Here is a 27,913-nt window from a genome sequence, read left to right as displayed (position 1 = left end):
CCACCATTAAACATAAAGGCTATAACACATAGGTGTCAGGGTGTAAGGTTGGGCAGGATCCAGATTTCCATACCTTCATTCCATGACGGTTCCATCTCAGGATATACTGTATAACCAGCCTCAAAAAATTTGAACGTCACGAAAAGGCCCAAAAATATCAGTTAACAAATACAAAATGCTAACAAGTGTTAAGCAATTCCCATAGCGGATGCTAGGTAAATGCTAACGGGCGCATGCTAATATGAACTACTAAGACAACCCTGCTTAAAGTTACGCCAGTAGCTATCCCAAAACACAGTTTGCATCACACACAAAACAAATATTAGACAGCAGAGATCTTAATAAAGGAAGGGATTGTCTCTGCTGCTGTTACGAAGAAGCTTTATCTTGCACGCTAAAGTCAGCTGCTTAGCTAACATCAGCAAGTTAGCAAAAACCTGCTGCAGAGAATATATTTGGCACATCTTAGATAGTTCATTTAATAATTAGAAGATATATAGCGGATAGACATTGGTAGTGTAGTGAATTTCATACAAGCGTAATGTAACGGGATTCGTCCTCCTCTGACGAGGAGTATGAGAGATCGGACCAATACGCAGCGTGGTAAGTGTTCATGATACTTAATAGAACAGAACACTTAAATACAAAAACAACAAGAGAACGAAAAATGTCACCGAAACAGTTCTGTCTGGTTCAGACACAAAACAGAAAACAATCACCCACAACTAAAATGGGGAATTCAGGCTACCTAAGTATGATTCTCAATCAGAGACAACGAACGACACCTGCCTCTGATTGTGAACCATACCAGGCCAAACACATAAACCCAACATAGAAAAAAGAACATAGACTACCCACCCCAACTCATGCCCTGACCAAACTAAAACAAAGACATAACAAAGGAACTAAGGTCAGAACGTGACACGTAACTCGATCACCTCCCTTAAGTTGCGCTGCAGCAGGAGTGACTCACCTCATGAAACTCCCGTTTTGCTCATTGTGCTTCTTTGTAAACAAACACACGTGACTGGCTCAAATAGGCTGTCTTGAGAAACGTATCTATTACCTAGTGCACAAGTTGACTGCATTATTTAAAAAATACAAATATTCCAATTGATAAAAAAATGGTATTGACGGTATTGGACAAATTCCCAGGATATGGTATACACAGTACACTGCCCAACCCTAGGATGTTTCTATAATAATGATCAAGTCGTTCTAAGTCACTGTAAAAACCAGACAGTATCACAATGAGACCTCTACCAGTGGTGCCACCATTAACTATCTAAAGACAGACTGACTGTGATAAGTCTGGGGTAAAAGTCTCATTGTCATTAGTGGGTGGTTCCAGAAAGGATCCACCACAAACAGACACAAACAGTCAAACGGGGAAGCCTTTTATTATTGTGGGTGTAATTCCGCTGAACATAAGGCTGGTTTTATGAATTCTTATATTGTAGATGTAGCAATGTTTAGAGATGTACACATAGGCCTATGTATACAGTATTATGAACAATACTATGTATCCTTTCCTGGGTAGGTCAATCTGGAGACAGCAGGAACATATGCCTTTGTAATGTTTTAGAAAGAAAGAGATAGAGAGAGAGAGATGTCTTTCCCCCCCTAGTTTTTAAACATTGTAGCACACAGATTGCTGAGACTAAGACCAGAGCCATGTGGAGGATTACAGGGTCAAATGTCATTACCTAGTCATATGCCTGGTTAACACAGAATACGATGGAGAGGAGTACAGGGATGGAGGGGGGGGGATCAAGAGGGAGAGAGAGAGGGGGGAGAGGAATAAGAGAGGGGAGGTCTGAGAGAGAGGGGAAGGATAGAGAGGGAGAGAGAGAGGGGAAGGATAGAGAGGGAGAGAGCGAGAGGGGAGAGGAATAAGAGAGGGGAGGTCTGAGAGAGAGGGGAAGGATAGAGAGGGAGAGAGAGAGGGGGGAGAGGAATAAGAGAGGGGAGGTCTGAGAGAGAGGGGAAGGATAGAGAGGGAGAGAGAGGGGAAGGATAGAGAGGGAGAGAGAGAGGGGGGAGATGAATAAGAGAGGGGAGGTCTGAGAGAAAGGGGAAGGAAAGAGAGGGAGAGAGAGAGAGAGAGAGATGAGTAGGGGATAGTCAGTCAGAACAAGTCACAACCTCAAGAGGACAATTCATATGGGATGCTTAACCTTTCTAAAGGGTATAGTCCACAATGCTCTTCACCCAGATGTATTATGCGTGATAGCAGGATAGCCTGATTTAGCCACTGCATTAATTTCAAACGGAGGGTTTTTCAACATTTAGTCCCTCTTAGTCCAATAGAGGATGTGTGTACTCTTGACCACAGATGTTATGTAATGATCGGCTGCTCTCCACCCATCAACATGTGAACATAAGTTAATTTCAGTTTGGTGAAGTCATCTAGTTTTTTTTCAGCATTATTTACAGTATCACCGTTTCTCATGTTCTGCTATACATACGGACAGAATATGTGGCTCGTTAGTTGGTTCTCAGAGAGGTCAGAGAGGAAATTAGCAGGTGTGTGTCGATACGAATACCAGCCCTCTCACTTTGTAACCTGTTTGAAAACAAGCCCTCTCACTACACACCAGCCCTCTCACTCTGCAGCAGGCTGTTGTTGGTGCAGTATAAACAGCCTGCCAAGAGCCCACCTCCCTCCTATTGCTCTCTCCCTTCTGCCGTACAATGGCAGCATTTACCAGTACGTTCTGTTGACCTTCAGAGGGCAATGTTGTTGTAGCTGCAGGCAGCCCGAGAGGTACAGCTCTGTCTCAGCAGATCTGGGATCACGCCAGGTGTGTGTGTGTGTGTGTGTGTGTGTGTGTGTGTGTGTGTGTGTGTGTGTGTGTGTGTGCGTGCGTGCGTGCGTGTGTGTGTGCGTGCGTGCGTGTGTGTGTGTTTTTGCGTGCGTGTGTGTTTGTGCGTGCTTACCTAATGTATGTATGCTCAGTTTGTTTGGGTTGATTCTGTTTATATGGTCCCACAGGCGCAGTTGTGATTATAACTGAATTAATACTGAGGTGATAGGAGTGGGTGGATGGTTTACTTGTTGCAGGTGTTTGCAGAAAATATTTAAAATCATTACAAACTAAGACTATACAATATAACATTTTGTAAAAAGCAGACCTTCTAGTGGTAGCTAGGTGGTTCTAGTGGCAGGTGGTTATAGAATGCAATTATAACTCATTCAAAAAAATATGGCTAGGCTACATAACCTCTAGATGTCACCCCGTTGTGTCTGTGTCTGTACTGTAAATTGTCCCGCTGTTATTGTCTGCTTCTGTTGACTGTAGTGACTGCTATTGTTCCTCTATGGTGTTCAATGTGGGTTCTCTCAATGGGGATTTTTCTGTCTCTGTGTCAGGTCAATGGCAACTACTGAGTTACCACTGTTCAAACACTACTGTGTCAAAATTAAATCTCATCCATGCAGTATGTAAAAACTCCTCATGACTTGATGAAACATAAAATACACATGATGTTTTGGTTTGTTCTTCACCCCTAAAGTCAACATTGCTTGTGTAAGCATAGGGAAAGAGCAGATACAACAACTTTGTGAAAACCCATTGTTCTCCTCGTGAAGTCTCAGCCAGTACCATGCCGGCCAGGCTATCAGGGACGTTGTTGCCGCCAAGCAACTTGAGGAAAAAGGGTTATAGATGTCCTCCACATATTCAAACGCAATAGTTTCCTTTAGCCTGGTTGTCTTAAAGTTTCTGCATTGATTCACCACTGATATATCCTGGCCTTGCCAAATAAGATAACATAATGTTGACGAAAGAAGAAATAGACTGGCAGTATCACAGAAATATTGAATGTGTTTCTCTATGACTGGAAACCAGGCTAGATGTCGTTTACCTGCATACCGCAGATACAGTTGAAGTCGGAAGTTTACATACACTCAGGTTGGAGTCATTAAAGCTTGTTTTTTCAACCACTCCACATATTTCTTGTTATCAAACTATACTTTTGGAAAGTCGGTTTGGACATCTACTTTGTGCATGACACAAGTAATTTTTCCAACAATTGTTTACAGACAGATTATTTCACTGTATCACAATTCCAGTGGGTCAGAAGTTCACATACACTACGTTGATTGTGCCTTTAAACAGCTTGGTAAATTCCAGAAAATGATGTCATGGCTTTAGAAGCTTCTGATAGGCTAATTGACATCATTTGAGTCAATTGGAGGTGTACCTGTGGAAGTATTTCAAGGCCTACCTTCAAACTCAGTACCTCTTTGCTTGACACCATGGGAAAATCAAAAGAAATCAGCCAAGACATCACCAAAAATATTGTAGACCTCCACAAGTCTGGTTCATCCTTGGGAGCAATTTCCAAACGCCTGAAGGTACCACGTTCATCTGTACAAACAATAGTACGCAAGTATAAACACCATGGGACCACACAGCCGTCATACCGCTCAGGAAGGAGATGAGCGTACTTTGGTTCGAAAAGTGCAAATAAATCCCAGAACAACAGCAAACGACCGTGTGAAGATGCTGGAGGAAACAGGTACAAAAGTATCTATATCTACAGTAAAACGAGTCCTATATCGACATAACCTGAAAGACCGCTCAGCAAGGAAGAAGCCACTGCTCCAAAACCACCATTAAAAAGCCAGACTACAGTTTGCAACTGCACATGGGGACAAAGATCCTACTTTTTGGAGAAATGTCCTCTGGTCTGATGAAACAAAAATAGAACTGTTTGGCCATAATGACCATTGTTATGTTTGGAGGAAAAAGGAGGAGGCTTGCAAGCCGAAGAACACCATCCCAACCGTGAAGCACAGGGGTGGCAGCATCATGTTGTGGGGGTGCGTTGCTGCAGGATGGACTGGTGCACTTCACAAAATAGATGGCATCATGAGGACGGGAAATGATGTGGATATATTGAAGCAACATCTCAAGACATCAGTCAGGAAGTCAAAGCTTGGTCACGAGTTGTGGAAAAATGGCTTAAGGACATCAAAGTCAAGGTATTGGAGTGGCCATCACAAAGCTCTGACCTCAATCCTATAGAGAATTTGTGGGCAGAACTGAAAAAGCGTGTGCGAGCAAGGAGGCCTACAAACCTGACTCAGTTACACCAGCTCTGTCAGGAGGAATGGGCCAAAATTCACCCAACTTATTGTGGGAAGCTTGTGGAAGGCTATCCTTAACGTTTGACCTAGGTTCAACAATTGAAAGGCAATGCTACCAAATACGAATTGAGTGAATGTAAACTTCTGACCCACTGGGAATGCGGTGAAAGAAATAAAAGCTGAAATAAATCATTCTCTCTACTATTATTCTGACATTTCACATTCTTAAAATAAAGTGGTGATCCTAACTGACATAAGACAGGGAATTTTCACTAGGATTAAATGTCAGGAATTGTGAAAAACTGAGTTTAAATGTATTTGGCTAAGGTGTATGTAAACTCCGTCCCTGTCCGTTGGTTGCGCCTGTTGGTCTGCCCTGTACGGAGCTCGCACACTCCTGGTTGTGTTATTATCCCAGTCTGCCCTTTATGGAGATCGCAGGCCCTGTATCCATACATGCATGGGTTGAGGGATGTGGTCACCATTTGAGTGTGTGTAGCTAGCTACCTAGTTTTAATATCAACATTACTGCCACAACAGCATAACATTTGATTCTCACTTTATAACACTTGATTTAACCTACATCATCATCAATATTTGGTCTGGTTGGCTGATACATGCAGCAGAGAGAAGCAGAAAGACATAGAGAGGAGCGGCAGTATCAACAACCCTCTGATCCAACTCCATCAGTTTCTTCTAGAGTTAGCAGCAACACTCGAGCTTACCACCATAATAAATATACACACAAGCCTCTAGCTTGAGTTAGTAGATTATGAGTATTATATTATGAAGTTATTATTTGATACAAGCATTGAAGATAAATCACAATCAGTAAAATAAAAAATTGAGCTAGCTAACTTGCAGATCTACATCAATCATCAACGTCAATGATTAGCTGATAGCTCACCATCTTTCCCCGATGTCGATCATCTGTTTAGGAGGCACTGTAACTAGCTTGCTTACAATTTGTGATGTTGAGTGACTGTGTTGTTGCAGAAATAAATAGGCCTATGCTCAACATTTGTTTTTGCTACAGGCATTTGGTATATTATGAATTTTGAGATGTGAATTATGGAAGTCATTTTGTTTTTCAAGTGGGGGACCTGACCCATGAACCTGCCCCCTGAATGGCAGTGAAGAGAAGTACCCAATTGTCATACTTGAGTAAAAGTAAAGATACCTTAATAGAAATTGACTCAAGTAAAAGTGAAAGTCACCCTGGGAAATACTACTTGAGTAGGTCTAAAAGTATTTGCTTTTAAATATACTTAAGAATCTAAAGTAAATATAATTGCTAAAATATACTTACCTATCAAAAGTAAAAGTTAAAGTATGAATAATAAAATAAATATATATTAAAAGTGAAAGTTGTCGAAAATATAAATAGTCAAGTCAAGTACAGATACCCCAAAAAACTTCCTAAGTAGTACTTTGAAGTATTTTTACTGAAGTACTTTACACCACTGCTGAATGGTCTGTGCATGGCCCTGGTCTCAGTCACCAGATCTCAACCCAATTGAACACTTATGGGAGTTTCTGGAGCAGCACCTGAGACAGCGTTTTACAACAAAACATCAAATTGTGGAATTTCTTGTGGAAGATCGGTGCCTCATCTCTCCAATAAATCAAATCAAAATCACATTTATTTATATAGCCCTTCTCACATCAGCTGATATATCAAAGTGCTGTACAGAACCCCAGCCTAAAACTACAAACAGCAAGTGTAACAGTATAACTTTAGACCGTCCCCTCGCCCATACCCGGATTGCGAACCAGGGACCCTCTGCACACATCAACAACAGTCACCCACGAAGCATCGTTACCCATCGCTCCACAAAAGCCGTGGCCCTTGCAGAGCAAGGGGAACTACTACTTCAAGGTCTCAGAGCAAGTGACGTCACCGATTGAAACGCTATTTAGCGCGCACTGCTAACTAAGCTAGCCGTTTCACATCCGTTACACTCACCCCCCTTTTGACCTTCCTCCTTTTCCGCAGCAACCAGTGATCCGGGTCAACAGCATCAATGTAACAGTATTACTTTAGACCGTCCCCTCGCCCATACCCGGGCTCGAACCAGGGACCCTCTGCACACATCAACAACAGTCACCCACGAAGCATCGTTACCCATCGCTCCACAAAAGCCACGGCCCTTGCAGAGCAAGGGGAACTACTACTTCAAGGTCTCAGAGCAAGTGACGTCACCGATTGAAACGCTATTTAGCGCGCACCACCGCTAACTAAGCTAGCCGTTTCACATCCGTTACACAAGCAATGCAGGTGTAGAAGCACGGTGGCTAGGAAAAACTCCCTAGAAAGGCCAAAAAGGCCAGAAACCTAGAGAGGAACCAGGCTATGAGGGGTGGCCAGTCCTCTTCTGGCTGTGCCGGGTGGAGATTATAACAGAACATGGCCAAGATGTTCAAATGTTCATAAATGACCAGCATGGTCAAATAATAATAATCACAGTAGTTGTCGAGGGTGCAGTAAGTCAGCACCTCAGGAGTAAATGTCAGTTGGCTTTTCATAGCCGATCATTGCGAGTATATCTACCGCTCCTGCTGTCTCTAGAGAGTTGAAAACAGCAGGTCTGGGACAGGTAGCACGTTCATTGAACAGGTTAGGGTTCCATAGCCGCAGGCAGAACAGTTGAAACTGGAGCAGCAGCACGGCCAGGTGGACTGGGGAGAGCAAGGAGTCATCAGGCCAGGTAGTCCTGAGGCATGGTCCTAGGGCTCAGGTCCTCCGAGAGAGAGAAATAAAGAAAGAATTAGAGAGAGCATACTTACATTTACACAGGACACCGGATAAGACAGGAGAAATCCTCCAGATATAACAGACTGACCCTAGCCCCCCGACACATAAACTACTGCAGCATAAATACTGGAGGTTGAGACAGGAGGGGTCAGGAGACACTGTGGCCCCGTCCGATGATACCCCCGGACAGGGCCAAACAGGCAGGATATAACCCCACCCACTTTGCCAAAGCACAGCCCCCACACCACTAGAGGGATATCTTCAACCACCAACTTACCATCCTGAGACAAGGCCGAGTATAGCCCACAGAGATCTCCGCCACGGCACAACCCAAGGGGGGGCGCCAACCCAGACAGGAAGACCACGTCAGTGACTCAACCCACTCAAGTGACGCACCCCTCCTAGGGACGCCATGGAAGAGCACCAGTAAGCAAGTGACTCAGCCCCTGTAATAGGGTTAGAGGCAGAGAATCCCAGTGGAGAGAGGGGTACCGGCCAGGCAGAGACAGCAAGGGCGGTTCGTTGCGATAGAGTTTCAGACACTTGTAGTGTCTATGCCAAGGCACATTGAAGCTGTTCTGGCTCGTGGTGGCCCAACACCCTATTAAGTCACTTTATGTTGGTGATTCCTTTATTTTGTCAGCTACCTGTATAATATGATATATGATCTTTTCTCTACAGGTGTGGTTCTGATGGAGATCTCTGAGGTGCACAGGAAGGTTCACCTGGAGCTGGAGGAGAACGTAAGTTTTCCTGCTGACCTACTGTCACTTCTTCTCTTGGTAGTTTTTTGTTATGTAATTACCATTTTACCAACTAATCGCTAATTAACTGGAAGACTGAAGTCAAGGGTTACCATTCTCTTTGACCTGCGTTGGATGTTCATGTCGACACACATATCCATAGTCCTCTATGCCAACTCTCTCTTTCTCACAGTGACTTAGTCATTAACAGACCTCCTTTATCCTCTAAACACACCAAGAACACAACAAAGCCTAGAGAGAAATCCCACCTGGACACAAGACAACTGTTTTTTTGTCATTTAGACCATTCCTTTCAGCGTGTGCTCTCTCTTTTGTCTGTCGGGTTTCTTGGGTAGGCCTGGGGGTGAGAGGCTTGGCATAGACTAGGAAATCAAGTGACTCTGGTTGGTGTCACTGGTGTTGTAACTGTGACAAGAGCAAGACACAACTAGCTCTTAGACAGTATCATCTCTAATCACTCACTACGTCTAAGTTACAATACTATACAATACAGATGGTCTAGACTGAAGCAGGTGCATTCTCATGTTTCTTCAGCTGTCATCGTACTTCTTCTGTGTTTTTTTATTCTATTTTCATTGTTATATACAGTGCATTTGGAAAGTATTCAGACCCATTGACATTTTCCACATTTTGTTAAGTTACAGCCTTATTCTAATATTGACTAAATTGTTATTTTTTCTCATCAATCTACACAAAATACCCCATAATGACGAAGCAAAAACAGGTTTTTAGAAATGTTAGAAAATTTACAACAACAAAAAAAAAATCCGGGAAATATCACATTTTCATAATTATTCAGACCCTTTACTCAGTACTTTGTTGAAGCATCTTTGGCAGCAATTACAGCCTTGAGTCTTCTTGGGTATGACGCTACAAGTTTGGCACACCTTTATTTGGGGAGTTTCTTCCGTTTTTCTCTGCAGATCCTCTCAAGTCGGTCAGGTTGGATGGAGAGCGTCGCTGCTCATCTATTTTCAGGTCTTGTCAGAGATGTTCAATCGGGCTCAAGTCCGGGCTCTGGCTGTGCCACTCAAGGACATTCAGAGGCTTTTCCCGAAGCCACTGTTGTGTTGTTTTGGCTGTGTGCTTAGGGTCGTTGTCCTGTTGGAAGGTAAACCTTTGCCCCAGTCATCAGGATCTCTCAGTACTTTGCGCTGCTCATCTTTCCCTTGGTCCTGACAAGTCTCCCAGTCCCTGCCACTGAAAAATATCCCCACAGTATGATGCTGCAACCACCACCATGTTTCACCATAGGAATGGTGCCAGGTTTCCTCCAGACGTGACTCTTCAGGCCAAATAGTTCCATCTTGGTTTCATCAGAACAGAGAATCTTGTTTCTTATGGTCGAGGGGCCTTTAGGTTCCTTACGGCAAACTCCAAGCGGGCTGTCATGTGCCTTTTATTGATGAGTGGTTTCCATCTGGCCACTCTACCACAAAGGCCTGATTGGTGGAGTGCTGCAGAGATTGTTGTCCTTCTGGAGGTTTCTCCCATCAACACAGACAGATGGGAGTTTGCTGGTTCCAAACTTCTTCCATTTAAGAATCATGGAGCCCACTGTGTTCTTGGGGACCTTCAATACTACATACATGTTTTGGTACCCTTCCCCAGATCTGTGCCTCGACACAATCCTGTCTTGGAGCTCTATGGACAATTCCTTCGACCACATGGCTTGGTTTTTGATCTGACATGCACTGTCAACTGTAGCACCTTATATAGACAGGTGTGTGCCTTTCCAAATCATGTCCAATCAATTGAATTTACCACAGGTGGACTACAATCAAGTTGTAGTTACATCTCAAGGATGATCAATGGAAACAGGATACACCTGAGCTCAATTTTGAGTGTCATAACAAAGGGTCTGAATACTTATGTAAGTAAGGTATTTCTGTTTTTTTATTTGTAATACATTAACTAACATTAATAAAAACCTGTTTTTGCTTTTCCATTATGGGGTATTATGTGTAGATTGATGAGGGAAAAAATGATCCCAGCATTGTTGGGAAAGAGTTCTCAAGAAAAACTGTCACTTTACTGTTTTATACCTATTGTATCCTATGCACGAGGCGGATAAACTTTGAAAATATGATTATTGTTGAATTTAAGATGATTTGATCTATGAATATTTATAGTATTGGTCAGTAATCAGAAGAGATATGATCAAATAAAATGTATTCTCACTACAGTATACATGTATTACACATTCAGAACTGTAGTAAAGCCTTTACAAGGCTCCCACTTGTCTTTCACTGGGCTCCAAGTAAAGCGACATGCCAACGAAGCATGGTTAGTTATTTCTGAGATATCTGCGAGAACGAAGGAAGGAGAAAGTAGTCAATGTTTAACTATTTGGAGAGGTAGATAAGACCTACCTGTTGTTAGAATTCCCCTCAGTTAGAAAGCAATTATCACAGCTACATTCCTCTGGCTCAGCCACACAACTCTTATTCTGATGTCACCATCTTGCCATGGTTATGCTATTGTTAAATGTTTATATATCGACTTGAACTGGATTCTTTCTGTTCAGTTCAAGCGGTTCCACAATGAAATCATTGCTGAGCTGGAGAGGAAAACAGAGATGGATGTCAAATATATGACTGTAAGTACATTGACCACTATAGGACTTTGGCAAATGACAATCTAATCACAAGGAGTGTGTGTGTGTGTGCATGTTTGTGTACGGGTCTGCATGTCTACGTATGCAGGTATGTAAGTACACACTTAATTATGGTCTCCTCTCTCCTCAATATCCCCTATCCTTGCATTCAGTAAAAGTCCTCTCCATCTCTACATCAAACTTATCTTAACCTTTGTATCTCTCATCCAGGCCACATTCAAGCGGTACCAGACGGAGCACAAGCTGAAGCAGGACTCTCTGGAGCGCTCTCAGACGGACCTGAAGAAGCTGCGGAGGAAGAGCCAGGGGAAACAAGTCACCAAGTACGAGATCAAGGAGAACGAGGTGAGACTAGAACCAGATCTTGATTAATCAAGGAGAACGAGGTGAGACTCGAACCAGATCTTGATTAATCAAGGAGAACGAGGTGAGACTAGAACCAGATCTTGATTAATCAAGTAGAATGAGGTGAGACTAGAACCAGATCTTAACTAATCAAGGAGAACGAGGTGATACTAGATCCAGACCTTAACTAATCAAGGAGAACGAGGTGAGACTAAAAACAGATCTCATCTTATCTCACTGGGGGTCTCAGTGATCAGACTCAGCTGTTCACTCAATGTATCATGGGTACACTAGTCAGAAAAGTCCCTTATTAAGACCCACTCTATGAATGTTCTCCATTTTCAAGCGAGAAGTGGCTCGGTGTCCAGTTAGTTTTTTCTGATGATGTGAACATGTGCTTGGATTATTTTGAGTTCCTGGAAGTTTCTCAGACGGCTAGAAAGGGACTTTAACAGACAGTCACGTGACTTTACCCTCATCCAGAAACACTTGTTGGTTTATGTGTCCAAAACAAGGCAACCAAGAGCAATAATGTTCTGTTTGGTTTATCAATATAAAAACCAAACAGAACATTATTGCTCTTGGTTGCCTTGTTTTGTTTACATAAACAAAGCTGAACCCTTCTATGGACTCCCTTATGCAACGGGTGGCTCTAATTCTGAATGGTGATTGGTTAAAACAGCATTCCAGCCATTGTCTATTCCACAAGTTATTAAATCTATGACATTAAAATGCCTATTTACTCTGTTCCACTGTCTCATCAGCCCAGCCAGGCAATTTATAAAGTTGATCTCCACTATAAAAAGCATCTAGACATTACCTCACATTTCTTTTAGACCAACATTTAGTTTTCAACAGCAGGGTTTTGTATAAACATTGTTTCAATATTCAAATTCGATCTCCAGCTGTCCCATAATAATGAACGTGTCGGGAGTCGGGATGAGACAGACAGGAAGGCAGTGTTTCTCAGCCTGTCAAAATCATGAATCAGCTGGCATCATTTTTATTGACATATACAAAGAACTATCGATAGAAACAGGTAAAACGAAGTGATTGTGTTAGCTGTGTTGTTGGCTAGCTCCTCTGAACAAATATCCTGACGAGAGCACATTTTCTACGCGAGGTGAAATCGTGCATCAATAGCTTATTGTTATGAATTTATCCACTAGAAAATAGCTTAAACAAACACAAATGCAGCTACTTTGCTGTTCTGTTCAACGTGACTGTAAGTTAGCCGTAGTTGGCTAGCTAGCAAGCAAGGGATAAGAACGTTGCCAGCCAGTATGGCAATGGAACATTTAGAATGAACAACTGGGTCGCATCCATAGGTATAGAACAAAAAGACTGAACGACTGGGTCGCGTCTCTGGCAACCGAACCGATAGAACCAATGACCAGCCGGCTTGGGTAGCAACTTTGAATTTGTGTCGGGACTATATCTTGTGGAAGGATGAAATAGTATTAATAAATCCATCAAAATAATATTTGTTATAAAAATATGTAAATAATTATTTGGATATGTTGGTAACCCGTTGTATAAAAGTGATAATTCCCTCGAAGCCGGTGTTTGGAGGATATATTGGCACGGTTTGCCGGACATTGACTTCTTCTCGGGCCTAACAACACCCGTGCCAACATGACCTCCAAACACCGGCTTCGAGGGTGTTATCACTTAAATGATTTGCACGCATGGGGCAATAACCCATCGAGAATATCAAAGAAAACATTTATTAACTTTGTCTTGAAAATAGGGTATGTCATTGGCCCAGGTGGCTCCTTGATCTTGCCGCACACCTCAAGGTGGAAAAACTGTACATAAAAGCGAGCGGGTGGAAAGGAAATGAACACTAAATATACACAATACCACCACACCTACAGTATAGCTGCAGGCAAATTCTTTGTAGTAATGTAAAGTGGAGTGCCGTCACTGCCTTGCCCCTTCCCCAGTGGTGCAAGGTACTTAAGTTAAAATGCTTTACAGTACTACTTAAGTCATTTTTGGGGGTATCTGTACTTTACAATTTATATTTTGGACAACTTTTACTTATACTCCACTACATTCCTAAAGACAATAATGTACTTTTTACACCATGCATTTTCCCTGACACCCAAAAGTACTCCTTACATTTCGAATGCTTAGCAGGACAGGGAAATGGTCCAGTTCACAAAGTGATCAAGAGAACATCCCTGGTCATCCCTCCTGCCTCTGATCATGCAGACTCACTAACAAAAATGTGTTTTTAAATTATTGCCTAAGTGTTGGAGTGTGTTGGAGTGATTTTCTTGTTTTAAAAAAAAACAAGAAAATCATGCCATCTGGTTTGCTTAATATAAAGAATGTGAAATGATTTATACTTTTGCTTTGACTTTGATACTTAAGTATATTTTAGCAATTTACTTTTACTCAAGTATGAAAATTGGGTCCTTTGTTCACCACTGCCCTTCACCTATAAAGCCACACTGAAGGCTCATCGAAAGGGACCAAATGGCTGTCATCACATTAGAATGGAGAGTGTATTTTAGTGAATGTGAGGAGTGGGAGCACTGTACACTCTTGCATGAGGATTGTGCTCTCAAGTGGGTGTAAAAAGCATGTACCCTTGACTGGCCAAGGGTACAGCCCCATCTGGAGTATGAAGTGTGCACTTAGGAGTTTGTAGTTGGTCTTGAGTTGGTTGGTAGTATACACTCGCTGAAAAGCTTTGTAGGGTGTAGTGGGACTGGGAATGGGTGAGGCATTTATAGTCAATAATGTCCACTCAAATAGAGTAGGCTTGGAGTGGTGCCTGGTAGCATATTTAGCCACTTACAGGAATCAGAGGATATACAGTAATAGTCTTCCTAACACAGTATACATTAAACATAGACTTCTTTAGTAAATCAATAGGACAAGTTGAGAGAGGGGCCAAGGAGATGCTGTCTGTTGATGAAACCCACTCTGGCTCTGCTTGATACAAGGCTGCCTGTGCAATAACTCCTATTTTATTGACGGGTTTCACCGGCCCGACTTTGATGAGTGTCAGTTTATGAGGTGGGTTTATTTTTAGTAAGGGGCCCAATATATTGAGCTGCAACACATTTTGTATTATTGTTCTGACTGAAATCCGAGAAGCACTAGCTAACTGGAGGTTTTGAAGAGTAGAATCTTGTCTCTCTCACTATTCAGTGATCATGATCTCTTCTTAATGGCTTCTTGGTTTTTATCTTGCTATTAACCATCTTTGTTTCAGTATGTAGATTACCTTTGCCTATGGAAAGAGGGATGTAATCTAGTTTTATCTCAGAGAAACTAATAGACAGTAATGTATTGTGGCTTGCTATGTGGAAGGAAACTGGTTTGTCATTATCCTATGTATATGACACCTGTTGATTAGACTAGATAAGGGCAAACACATGCACACACCCATGAACACTTTCTACTGTCATGTATCAGACTGTAGAGTATATTTAGTTTCGCCTCTACTGTGATCTTCTGTGGTTCAGTTGTCAGAATATAGAAATGGATGGAAAAGGTATCATCCTGCTCTCTCCAAAGTCATGCATGAATGTCTTTAATGGAATTTGCCCACAAATCCGTCGTTTTCAAACCCCTACAGGTTTGCTGCAACACTTGAGCTCAATTCAAGTTTCAAGTCGTATTTGTTACATGCACAAGTACAGTGAAATGGTTCTTTCTCCATATGTCTGTCTTTCTCTCTCTATCCTCTATCTCTCTCTTCCTCCCCTCTGTCTTTCTCAGTCTTCCAGCTATTGTTTGCAGTAGAAATTAAGCCATAGTTTAGTTGTGGCCCCATCGTAGGGGGAAGAGGGAGGGGAAGAGCGAGAGACAGGGGATTGGGGGAGAGAGAGAGAGGGGATTGGGGGAGAGAGAGAGAGGGGATTGGGGGAGAGAGCGAAAGAGAGAGAGAGAGAGACAGGGGATTGGGGGAGAGAGAGAGAGGGGAGGGGGAGAGAGAGAGTGGGGAGGGGGAGAGAGAGATAGGGGAGGGGGGAGAGAGAGAGAGAGAGAGGGGAGGGGGGGGGGGGAGAGAGAGACTGGGCTAAACATTAAAGGAGGGTCTGTGACACCACCACCACAACCCTAGAGACTAACCAGCTTTCGCTGTCGTCATGACAACCAGAAAAAGGAGAGGAGAGATAAGGGAGGAGACAGAGGGAGAGAGTTGTTTCAAAGAGGAGCTGAGCTTTGTCTGTGTGTGATGTCAGATTCCGTGGTCTGCTTTGTGATGGTGTTTCAGTTCTGAGTCACTCTCTGGGAAGGAGTGTGTCCTGCTTTCCAAATGTTACCCTATTCCCTATATAGTGATCTACATTTGACTATACACTACATTGGGAATAGGGTGCCATTTGGGACGCAGACACAGGTTCTTTCAGCAGGGTGATTTTCTACAGGATAGGGATGGTGGAGTAACAACAGGGGGTGAGATTGAGCCAGACAGAGGAGAGACTTTGATTAGAAGGCTCATTAGTTATTCCTGAACAGTTAAGCAAGCTGCTTTTGTCTGAGCATGCAATTACAACCTTACTGAATGTTTTAACAATCAGTCTCCCTCTGTGTCCTCTCGTCAGTATCTGGAGACAATCTCATACATATACTGTACACGCAGAGTTAACACAGTACGCCTGTCAGTAACCCAGTAATGACCTGTCCCCTTTAGTTCCTCAATGACCCCCCCCCCCCCCCCCCCGTCAGTTCAACCAACCCTTACTGACCTGTCCTCTTTAGTTCCTTAATGACCCCCCCACCCCACATCAGTTCAACCAACCCTTACTGACCTGTCCTCTTTAGTTCCTTAATGACCCCCCCCATCAGTTCAACCAACCCTTACTGACCTGTCCTCTTTAGTTCCTTAATGAACCCCCCCCCCCCCCTCGCGTCAGTTCAACCAACCCTTACTGACCTGTCCTCTTTAGTTCCTTAATGACCCCTCATCAGTTCAACCAACCCTTACTGACGTGTCCCCTCCTCTTTCCCTCCTCTTCCCCTCAGTATATGAAGACCATCTCGTCGCGGCAGAGTGACATGCAGAAGTTCATCGCTGATGGTTGCAGAGAGGCCCTCCTGGAGGAGAAGAGACGATTCTGCTTTCTGGTCGACAAACACTGCATGTTCTCCTACCATGTCACCGCCTTCCATGAGAAGGTACTGCACATAAGGGGTTTAGTCCTTTTAACCTTTAGTCATTTAGGCCTAAAGTAGATTTCATTTTTTTAAAGTAAGGTGAGGGATTAAGAATTTGCGCTCAGGACCTCAGACTGGGGCGAAGGTTCACCATCCAACAGGACAAGGAACCTAAGCAAACAGCCAAGACAACGCAGGAGTGGCTTCGGGATAAGTCTCTGAATGTCCTTGAATGGCCCAGACAGAGCCAGATCGAACATCTCTGGAGAGACCTGAAAATAGCTGTGCAGCAACGCTCCCCATCCAACCTGACAGAGCTTGAGAGGATCTGCAGAGAAGAATGGGAGAAACTCCCCAAATACAGGTGTGCCAAACTTGTAGTGTCATACCCAAGAAGATGCGAGGCTGTAATCGTAGCCAAAGGTGCTTCAACAGAGTACTGAGTAAAGGGTCTGAATACTTATGAATACTTATGTTTGTTTTGGGGGGGGGGTTTGCAAAAATGTCTAATAACTTGTTTTTGCTTTGTCATTATGGGGTATTGTGTGTAGGTTGATGAAGGCATAAACTCTTTTTTTAAATCTATTTTAGAATAAAACTGTAACGTAACAAAATGTGTAAGAAGTCAAGGGGTCTGAATACTAGCAGTCTACTAAAGTAATCAGACCAATTCTTTCTAGAACTAACTGCTTCAGCTTCTATTCAGCTTGAATTCTACATTTAAGACTTCTCCCTCTACCATACAAATATTTTTAGACAGCTGTTGCAAGCACACACTTTCTTCAGAAAATGTACCCTTTCTAGTTTTGTCATATTTATCTTACCTTAGTGTTTGCAGGCTGACTAGCATCTATTGAGTTGCAATGTCCCATAAATTGAATGCCCAAATCAACTTAAAGTATCTACAAAACAAGTTTTGCAGTCACATAACCCAAATGGGGGCGGCAGGTAGCCTAGTGGTTAGAGCGATGGGCCAGTAACTGTAAAGGTTGTGAGATCGAATCCCCGATCTGACAAGGTAAAAATCTGTCGTTCTGCCCCTGAACAAGGCAGTTAACCCACTGTTCCCCTGAACAAGGCAGTTAACCCACTGTTCCCCTGAACAAGGCAGTTAACCCACTGTTCCCCTGAACAAGGCAGTTAACACACTGTTCCTAGGCCGTCACTGTAAATAATAATTTTTTCTCAACTGACTTACCTAGTTAAATAAAGGTAAAAAAAATGGAAGGCTACAGGTTTTTTTGTTTGAAAATTACTGTTCACAATTTACACATTTTTATTTGGATTCACATGATTCGATTTAAGGGGATTGAACAGAATCCAACCTACTACAATCGCAAAGTGAATCGTTTGTTTCGTCAAAAATAATAATTTAAAATAATTGATTAAATGTTCAAAACCATAAAAAATATATTTATGTGAAGCGAGGTATCCGTTAAACAGTAAATCAACTTTGTTAGGCCTTAGTTAACCTTGACTTAAAGGAAGACTCAGTGATGTGACCTCCTCATACACCGAGGGGTTACTTCCTAGTTAGTCACATCAACAACAGCAGGATTCAAATCTAACAAATAGAGGCATTATGCCCACCTTGGGGTTGATATAGCTGAGATGTGTTGTTCAGCGCTGTAACCAATGCTCCCCCTAACTTGGCCATATAACAGTTATGAATGCTTCATAAAGCTTTATTGCACCTTTATAACTGGTCTATATCTATCTGCACTGTAGGCCAAAGAGCTGCTGGCGGTGAAGCTGCCCAGCTGGCAGGATAAATGCAGCGATGCCACCAAGGTCCCTGACACGGTGATGACCATGATAAAGGGGCTCCGCACTCCCGTGTCTGGATCCCCAGAAGCCTCGCCTCGCGTTGAGCGCTACAACAGGGTGAGTGGGACGTCATGGCTGTTATTACACTGTTGTTACAATGCTATAACAAGAGAAGGACAATCATTCACCGCTGTACTTGGTTTAAAGGCTTGGCTCTTCTCATAAATGGTATTTGCTCTTCTAGATGGATTGCAAGTACTGTGACTTGCATGTGCATAACATAACCGGTTTTATGTCTTCTCAATCAGAACAATGGGGACTCGATGGTTCCCCCACCAGCCCCCCAGCTGAAGGCCCAGATCAGTCCACTGGTTAACATGTTCAACCAGGACGCCTCCATCACATCCACATACGCCTCCACATCAGACCACAACTCAGGTACTACTGCAGCCTCACACCTCAGGCTTCAGTCTTTGGATTGAAGTATGGGTATGTGTTTCATTGTGTGTGTAGTTGTACATGTACTCCATATCACAAATGTGAAAATATAGCAGGTTCTGGTAGCTGGTATCTTATACAGAGATTATGTTTAGTTTTACAGAGTCTCACACCACCTTCCCCATGTAAGTATGCTGCCTTTCGTAATCTGACTTGTACAAATGGATAAAATAGATAACAGAGATAAAACTATAGGTCCTAATCTACATGTAATGTCTTGTTTAGGAATATTTGATCTTGTGCACCGGGGCCTTATTCAGTAAATGTGCTAGACAGATCCTATTCAGAAATCCAAAGGTTCAGGACGGCTACTGAATTCCCTTCAAATTGTGCTGCATCTTCCCTTTAATCCTGCTAATGGATCTGTTCTTACTTCGTTTGTTCTCCATGTCTTCTTTTATTGAATGTTCAAATTATACAGAAAATTACGCTGCAAAGCCAATTCTCCTCTTTAATGATGCAATTTCTCTTCTCCGCATGGTCATTTAGACCAGGGTTATAAATCACTAGCTATAAGCCATGTCTTCTCCCTGATATACTTAGCAAAGTATCAATTTGAACTCTGCTATTGTAAATATCAGGTATTTCAGAGAGTCCTTGCTGTCTTTCTGCAATTTGATAGTAAAAAACATTTAACTTGAACTTTGACCTTACAGACCAGGGCAGTATGGAGGACGGTGGCAGTCTGTCTCTGTCCAGGTCGGTGTCGATAGGTTCAGGGCTGAACGTGGGCAGGAAGCAACGGGTCAGGACCATCTTCCCTCACACGGCCGGCAACAATAACACACTCCTTTCCTTTGACGACGGTGACATCATCATGCTGCTAATCCAGGAGGACAAGGACGGGTGGCTGTATGGAGAGCTGGAGAATACCCGGCAGTGAGTCTCTATTCACTGGTTAATAAGGCCTTTATGAACCTTTTTGAAGCTTTATTACTCCTTTATAAAGGCTCATTAACCTGGAGAAGATCTGGCAGTAAGTCACTATTTACTGGTTATTAAGGGTTTATGAAGCTTTATAAAAGCTTATTGACGTCACTGGCATTAAGCGTTTGTAAAGCTTTATTACACGTTTACAAAGATTTATTACACCTTTATTACACAATAATTCAGGCCTTATTAACCTATAGATGCAGTTCTAAGGTCTCTCAGAGAAGTTATGCAATGTTGGCACCAACATTCGTGCAATTTCCTTCTGTGGAGTGTTCGTATCCTGTATATTTGACTGTGATATGTGGTTGTCTCACCTAACTATTTTAAGATGCTTACTCGTCAGTTGCACTGGATAAGAGCATCTGCGGAATTACTAAAATGTCCATTGTAAATGTTTTTCATACAGATCATCAGATAATACTGTATTGCATTATTTATTTGAAATATTTTTTAAATATTGATGTCATAAATATACAATTTGTACAGTTCTTTATAAAAAAAATATTTGTTACATTTGACTGTGTAAAACCGAGCAGTACTACTTATTTCTCTGAGAGTGATGCGGATATATAGCAAAAAAAGTTAACAAAAGTTAACGTTTTTTTTTTCATCTCTGACTACAGTGGCGATAGAACCAGGTACCAGTTGAAAGTAGCGCAGTGGAAAATTGGGGCTCATTATGTTTTGTTAAGCCGTTAAATGTCAGGTCTGAAAGTAATGTCATTGTTAAAGCAGTTGTATCTGTGCCATTCAGAATAGTATTTCAGAAGATGAGTTGTGGGTAATTGAATATTATTTCAGAAGATGAGTTGTGGGTAATTGAATAGTATTTCAGAAGATGAGTTGTGGGTAATTGAATAGTATTTCAGAAGATGAGTTGTGGGTAATTTAATATTATTTCAGAAGATGAGTTGTGGGTAATTGAATAGTATTTCAGAAGATGAGTTGTGGGTAATTGAATAGTATTTCAGAAGATGGGTTGTGGGTAATTGAATAGTATTTCAGAAGATGAGTTGTGGGTAATTGAATAGTTTTTCAGAAGATGAGTTGTGGGTAATTGAATAGTATTTCAGAAGATGAGTTGTGGGTAATTGAATAGTATTTCAGAAGATGAGTTGTGGGTAATTGAATATTATTTCAGAAGATGAGTTGTGGGTAATTGAATAGTATTTCAGAAGATGAGTTGTGGGTAATTGAATAGTATTTCAGAAGATGAGTTGTGGGTAATTGAATAGTATTTCAGAAGATGAGTTGTGGGTAATTGAATAGTATTTCAGAAGATGAGTTGTGGGTAATTGAATAGTATTTCAGAAGATGAGTTGTGGGTAATTGAATAGTATTTCAGAAGATGAGTTGTGGGTAATTGAATATTATTTCAGAAGATGAGTTGTGGGTAATTTAATATTATTTCAGAAGATGAGTTGTGGGTAATTGAATATAATTTCAGAAGATGAGTTGTGGGTAATTGAATATTATTTCAGAAGATGAGTTGTGGGTAATTTAATATTATTTCAGAAGATGAGTTGTGGGTAATTGAATAGTATTTCAGAAGATGAGTTGTGGGTAATTGAATATTATTTCAGAAGATGAGTTGTGGGTAATTGAATAGTATTTCAGAAGATGAGTTGTGGGTAATTGAATAGTATTTCAGAAGATGAGTTGTGGGTAATTGAATAGTATTTCAGAAGATGAGTTGTGGGTAATTGAATAGTATTTCAGAAGATGAGTTGTGGGTAATTGAATAGTATTTCAGAAGATGAGTTGTGGGTAATTGAATATTATTTCAGAAGACCAGATGTGGGTAATTGCGGTGAGGCCACAGAGACCGATGGCTCAAAGCCACCTTGGTAATTATGTGTGCATGCTTTGATGGCTGGTCTTGTGTCTCCCTCTCTCTATCTGTTCATTAAGTCATTAGTGCTCATATGTAGGTGAAAGATCAGAGAATAGGAGAGAGAGGGAGAGAGAGAGTGCTTTAAGCAGAGATGTTAGTCTACCTGCCTTGACATTTTCCCTCTGAAACAAATGAGCTAAGTTCATTTCATGACCCTTTGACATTGTCAGCCATTATTATTGCTTTGGGTACGAAATTGTTTTTAAAGTTATCAGTGACAGCTTGTCACGAACAGAGACTTGGTACCTCCAAGTAAACAGCCCATAAGCAACCCGTTTAATATTAGTATAATATAATATGATATTTATTTATTTTTTACAGTGAGATTTGGCTTGGGAACAATTTCTGTATTTCTCAACTTGAAACAGTGTCTTCGAAGCAAATCTGTCAAATATTTGATCATTGAAATATGTGTTTCACATGCCAACAGGGACATTTGGCTTCAGAAAAAAAGGTATTTGTTTCTGGCCATTTTGAACCTGTAATCGAACCAGCAAATGCTGATGCTCCAGATACTCAACTAGTCTAAAGAAGGCCAGTTTTATTGCTTCTTTAATCAGAACAACAGTTTTCAGCTGTGCTAACATAATTGCAAAAGGGTTTTCTAATGATCAATTAGCCTTTTAAAATGATAAACTTGGATTAGCTAACACAACGTGCCATTGGAACACAGGAGTGATGGTTGCTGATAATGGGCCTCTGTACGCCTATGTAGATATTCCATTAAAAATCTGTCATTTCCAGCTACAATAGTCATTTACAACATTAACAATGTCTACACTGTATTTCTGATCAATTTGATGTTGTTTTAATGGACAAAAAAATGTGCTTTTCCTTCAAAAACAAGGACATTTCTATGTGACCCCAAACGTTTGAACGGTAGTATATATATATTTTTTAATTATGTTATTCATTGTTGTTTTATTTAGCAAATATTTTGGTGTGTCTTTGTTTGTTTCAGGCGGGGGTGGTTTCCCTCATCATACTGCCGACCTTACAATGAACCACTGATCTCAAACAGGTAAGACCAAGACACATATAACCATGTGATAATCTTATGATATTGCCCAATCCTCTCAAATCTTTAGGGGTCTTTCAAGAAGTGTCTAGAATAAGTAAAACAAGGTTATTTTGGACCTTGTAAAGTTCTACAATGTGTTTGTATCTGGTCTATGTCTATAGTTTGGGGACACCGGTGCGTTGTCTGAGTGTGGCCAGTCTTCCGGAACAGGAAGAGGAAGAGCCTGTTCTGCTGCCGCCGCCAGACTACAGTGACGGGAAGGAGAGTCGCCCTGTCAGAATGGTCAGCTCCTCCACACACTCAGCCCAAAACACGGTCAGAACCCAATCATCCCTTCCATATTCTCACCTTACAGTACAGTCAGCAACCTACTTTAAAGTGACCTACGGGGTCTCTCAAATGTCTGAACAACTTTGATTTCAGTGTTGTTTATCAGGCCAAATACTGGGAAACGGTCTCCTTAGGGTGAACGTTAAACCTCCACACTCTCCTCAGGTTTATTGTTGGATGACCTAACGTGGAAGACTTTTTACGAGTGTATTTTCCCCTGGGCTAGTTAGGGATGTACTCCCACCCCCAGGAACACATTAAGCTAGGTCATGACAGAAACAGGGTTTTGAGGTTGTGTGTTAATGTAATCCCTGTCTGCCACACTCTCAGCTGTCCCAATAGGAGAACCCTTTTTGATTCCAGGTAGAAACCTTTTAGGTTCCATGTAGAACTCTTTTGGGCTTCATGTAGAACTCTCTTTGGAAAGGGTTCTAAATAAAACCCAAAATGGTTCTACCTGGAACCAAAAGGGTTCTTCAAACGGTTATCATATAGGGACAGCCAAAGAACCCTTATAGGTTCTAAATAGCACATAGGTAGAGTGAGGTGGAGGAGGAGCAAGAGAGAGAAAGAGAACAAGAGAGAGCTGTCACCTCGAAAAGACATTTAAAAAATGCTCCCTGCCTGGTTTTGTCTCTGCGTAGGAATGGAGGTAGGGACACAGAAAGGGAGGGAGGGAAGGAAGGAGGGAGGACAAGGGGGGTATAGGTCTACACAGAAATATTGCTCATCCACACAGCTTCAATTAGGACCTGCACGGTGTCAGCTGGTTTGAGAATGAAGTAATCAAGTAGTCTCTCTCTCTCCTCTCATTGCCTTTGTGTACTGGAACTGCTGCCTCAGGGCTTTGAGAGAAATAGACTGCTGTTAGGGATGTTATCGTAATAGAGTTGGCATCCCTCCCTCCCCTTTCTCTCCCCCCCTCTCCCCCATGCCCCCCCATCTGCTCTTCTCCTTCTCCAACTCTCTACCTCTCCTAGTTGCCTCCCCATCTGTTCTCCCCATTCCCCACCTCTCACCCTTTCCTTTCTAGAAGTCCCATACTTTCTTGCTTCCCTCCCCCTTTGATCCCCCCCCCCCCCCCACACTTCCATTTGATCATGTGATCGTAGAGAGATGACTTTGCTCTTTGCGTTGTTATTGTCGCTGCCAGATTGTTTAATGATTGTCTCTGACGTAAGCCACTCCATGGGGCCTCTCGCATAGGTGCCTCTGTGCCCTCACTTCTGGACACAGACTGCCCTCTAGTGGAATGTTAGGGTACTGGTTATGTCCTGAAGTAGTTTGAATAAGCCTACTACAGCAATGTTCCTGTGCAGTACAAAAACTGGCTGATCCACTGTTAGATTGTATCTTCAAAACATCAGATAAGGATACAAAATTAACACAACTTGGAGAGGGTTTGCTTACTCTCATCCATCATCAGATATTTGATTTTAATTTCTGAGAGTGCAGACATTTTTTGTCAGATAGATACACGTTCATACATCCTAAAACATAGCTAAGTAATCAGTTCAGCATCTAATTTAAAACTATCTTCATCACTCTCACTTGTTTGGATTTACAATAAGATTTCCATCTACTCAGAGAAGAGGTGTTTCTAGAGAGTTTCTAGAGGTGTTTCTAGAGAGTTTCTAGAGGTGTTTCTAGAGAGTTTCTAGAGGTGTTTCTAGAGTTTCTAGATGTGTTTCTAGAGGTGTTTCTAGAGTTTCTAGATGTGTTTCTAGAGGTGTTTCTAGAGGTGTTTCTAGAGGTGTTTCTAGAGTTTCTAGATGTGTTTCTAGAGGTGTTTCTAGAGAGTTTCTAGATGTGTTTCTAGATGTGTTTCTAGAGGTGTTTCTAGAGGTGTTTCTAGAGGTGTTTCTAGAGGTGTTTCTAGAGAGTTTCTAGAGGTGTTTCTAGAGAGTTTCTAGAGAGTTTCTAGAGTTTCTAGAGAGTTTCTAGAGGTGTTTCTAGAGGTGTTTCTAGAGGTGTTTCTAGAGAGTTTCTAGAGGTGTTTCTAGAGGTGTTTCTAGAGGTGTTTCTAGAGTTTCTAGAGGTGTTTCACGTTTGTAATGTTGAGTGTTCTTTAAGAGGTGCGATAAGAGGTGTTCTCTAGGTGTTTCTAGAGAGTTTCTAGAGGTGTTTCTAGAGAGTTTCTAGAGATGTTTCTAGAGGTGTTTCTACATATGTTTCTAGAAAATTTCTAGAGGTGTTTCTATATGTGTTTCTAGAGGTGTGCTGTATGCTGGCCTTTCTAGACATTCTAGATTCCTGACTCCCAGCGTGAGGTCATGGTACACTCCGTCTCCGTACGTCCCAGAGTTCTTCACTTGGGAGTGACACAACGACGATATGTGTTGACAGTTGACATCCTTATCCAACCTGTCTGACAAGAGACAACTAGAAGCAACCTTTCACACTCACAGCTGCACGGGAGGCAATACAACATGTACTAAATATGCACAGCATTTATCTGGACTTAAGTGTTTCTCTTTCTTTCATTTTGTAAACAGATCTCTCTACCCAATGGGGTTGGAAAGGCTCCCTTTCTGGGGTAAGTCATATAATAACTATGTTATAACATTATAACTTATCACATGGATTATGCATTGATTTTGATGGGAAATTTGAATAAAAAATAATAAGGATCTCACCTATTACAATGTGTTTTGAAATATTTTCCAGAGGTGGGAATCCCTTTGCCACTGTCAAACTGAGACCTACAGTGACCAATGACAGATCAGCACCAATCGTCTGATAACCAGGGATCATCCAGACAGAGGATTTATGAAGCTTGGAATCTCTGCGCCGCCAACACTTCAGAATCACAGTCCGACAAGATGTCCAGATAGCCTGGATTTTACTCTGCTTCAGAAAACCAGCTCCGTTGTTGCTAGGTCCGTTGCAACTGCATTGTAAAACAGACCAGTGAAGTGACAATAAATATGGGCAGTGCTGAGACAGACTAATATCCAGGCTACCTTCCTGACTCTTCAGCACTCAGATACAAAAATGAATAATAATAATAATCTGTCTGTAGTAGTTGTGGGAATGATGGGAGAGAGACACATGTTGGGAAAAGAAGAGCTCAATTATTGTTTACTTTTTCATTATTACGTGCCCATTTTTAAATGGGGAGACTATTTATGTAAACATATGAAACAAACTGAGTTTAAACAGTGAGAGTTTATGGAAGAATGAATATACCGACTAGGCACAGACATCCATCCGTTCAGTGTCTATTTTTGATTGACAGTTGGTTGAGTTGTCAACTGATGTGAATTCAATGTGAAATCAACAAAACATTACACCATGTCATTGGATTTAGGTTCAAAGTTGGTTGAAAAAAAGACAAAATTCCCTTATATTGAAGACTTAACGCAAAATCCAATCTGTTTTCCATGTTGATTCAACTTCATCACAAATATGTTCTGTTGTTGAAATGACGTGGAAACAAAGTTGATTCAATCCATTTATGCCTAGCAGGTAGTAGTGTAAATTTATTAATTCAAATAAGGGATTTTTGATTTGACATAGACTACTAAATGAATGTATTCTGAATGGGGAATGCATTGACATATGGACCCTGCCATGCTTTTTCTTCATACTTTTAAATGGTATTTTTTCATACTTGTTCAAAAGTTCATGATGTTTATACAATAATTGTAGGGTGGAAATTTCTCTTTGGCTTTTCATGGTAAGCTAAAGGTTGTGTGCATACAAATACACAATTGTTGCAAATCACAATCACATTGTTTTTGGTAGAAATACAGTATGAGCCATGCAGTATGTCAAAAGAGTCAACCGTTTTTTTTTTAATCTTCCTTCTGTGTAGAGTAATTCATGATACACACACCACACTGCTGTCCATGCTAATTGATGATTACCATCCCAAATAAGTATTTGAAAAGAACACTGGACATGGTTCCTCCTCTTCTATCTCTGTTCAGATACTGATGTGTATTGTTTTCATTCTCTAAAGGTGAGAAGGAAAAGGATGTAACATGATGTTCTGTCCTTGTCCTCAAGTTTTGTAAATATATCATGGGCAAAATGGTTGTCTGAAAAAAATATATATATTTCTTGGCACCATGTAGACTAATGTAATGTTATCTCACAGTGAAACAGGATAAACCTTACATGGTCCTTATTAATGTATTGGCTTTGCAATATACTGCCATAGCCTACTGTGTATCTGTATGAAGACTTGCATAATAATTGAAAATGTTGTTCATCCCTTAATACACGAGATGAAATGGAGAATAACAAGCTTTGGTTGTCTTTTATTGAATTAGTCGTTTTTTATATTGAATGAATTAGTGGGCTACCATTCTTTCCGGCCCCATAGTAAATTACTATAAGTTACGTTAATTTGATTAACATAAACACACACACATAAATCTTTCAATAAAGATATCTATGTTTACCACAATTTTCACTACTATTGTGTCAGGTCATAAGACACATTTAGAAGGAAAAGCATGAGACAACACTGGGGATTGTCAGTAGGACATTACTGTCCATGCCTAGGGAATTCTATAACATTCACTCTCTAGTGGTTATATCCAGTGTCTGTTTGTCTGTCTGTCTGGGGGTGTTGGGGGAAAAGCCCATTTCTGTTCTAACCAAATTGACTTTTACGTTTTGTCCATTTAGCAGATTTACAGTCAGTGCAACAACACATCACAATCACTTTAAGTAAAACGTTCCTCAATAAAACAGCTATCAGCAAAATCAGTGCTGGTAAGGAAAGACAAGAGCAATATTGTATTGTATTTTATTATATTATAT

General features: G+C 41.4%; 1 protein-coding gene across 7 annotated transcripts in view; it reads left to right on the top strand.

The window, feature by feature from the left end:
* The window catches only part of baiap2l1a (BAR/IMD domain containing adaptor protein 2 like 1a), a 41,777-nt gene extending 14,389 nt beyond the window's left edge, over positions 1-27,388 (top strand). Inside the window, exons 4-15 of one of the 7 annotated variants that reach the window (XM_021576156.3) lie at positions 8,532-8,593; positions 11,142-11,213; positions 11,442-11,576; positions 16,566-16,718; positions 18,426-18,581; positions 18,773-18,902; positions 19,058-19,087; positions 19,619-19,841; positions 22,751-22,810; positions 22,972-23,092; positions 25,636-25,676; positions 25,808-27,388. In XM_021576156.3, coding sequence (XP_021431831.3) covers positions 8,532-8,593; positions 11,142-11,213; positions 11,442-11,576; positions 16,566-16,718; positions 18,426-18,581; positions 18,773-18,902; positions 19,058-19,087; positions 19,619-19,841; positions 22,751-22,810; positions 22,972-23,092; positions 25,636-25,676; positions 25,808-25,880 — 1,256 coding nt within the window. In that variant the 3' untranslated portion in view covers positions 25,881-27,388. Of the gene's footprint in view, positions 1-8,531; positions 8,594-11,141; positions 11,214-11,441; positions 11,577-16,565; positions 17,062-18,425; positions 18,582-18,772; positions 18,903-19,057; positions 19,088-19,618; positions 19,842-22,750; positions 22,811-22,971; positions 23,126-25,635; positions 25,677-25,807 lie in introns of all 7 variants that reach the window. The other 6 variants (XM_021576153.3, XM_090212137.1, XM_090212135.1 and 3 more) reach the window with 6 other exon arrangements.
* The last annotated feature ends 525 nt before the right edge of the window (positions 27,389-27,913 follow it).

Source organism: Oncorhynchus mykiss, chromosome 20, assembly GCF_057628025.1.
Source record: "Oncorhynchus mykiss isolate SJ-2025 chromosome 20, ASM5762802v1, whole genome shotgun sequence".
NCBI classification, from domain to species: Eukaryota; Metazoa; Chordata; class Actinopteri; order Salmoniformes; family Salmonidae; genus Oncorhynchus; species Oncorhynchus mykiss.
This window is presented reverse-complemented; position numbering and strand designations above follow the sequence as displayed.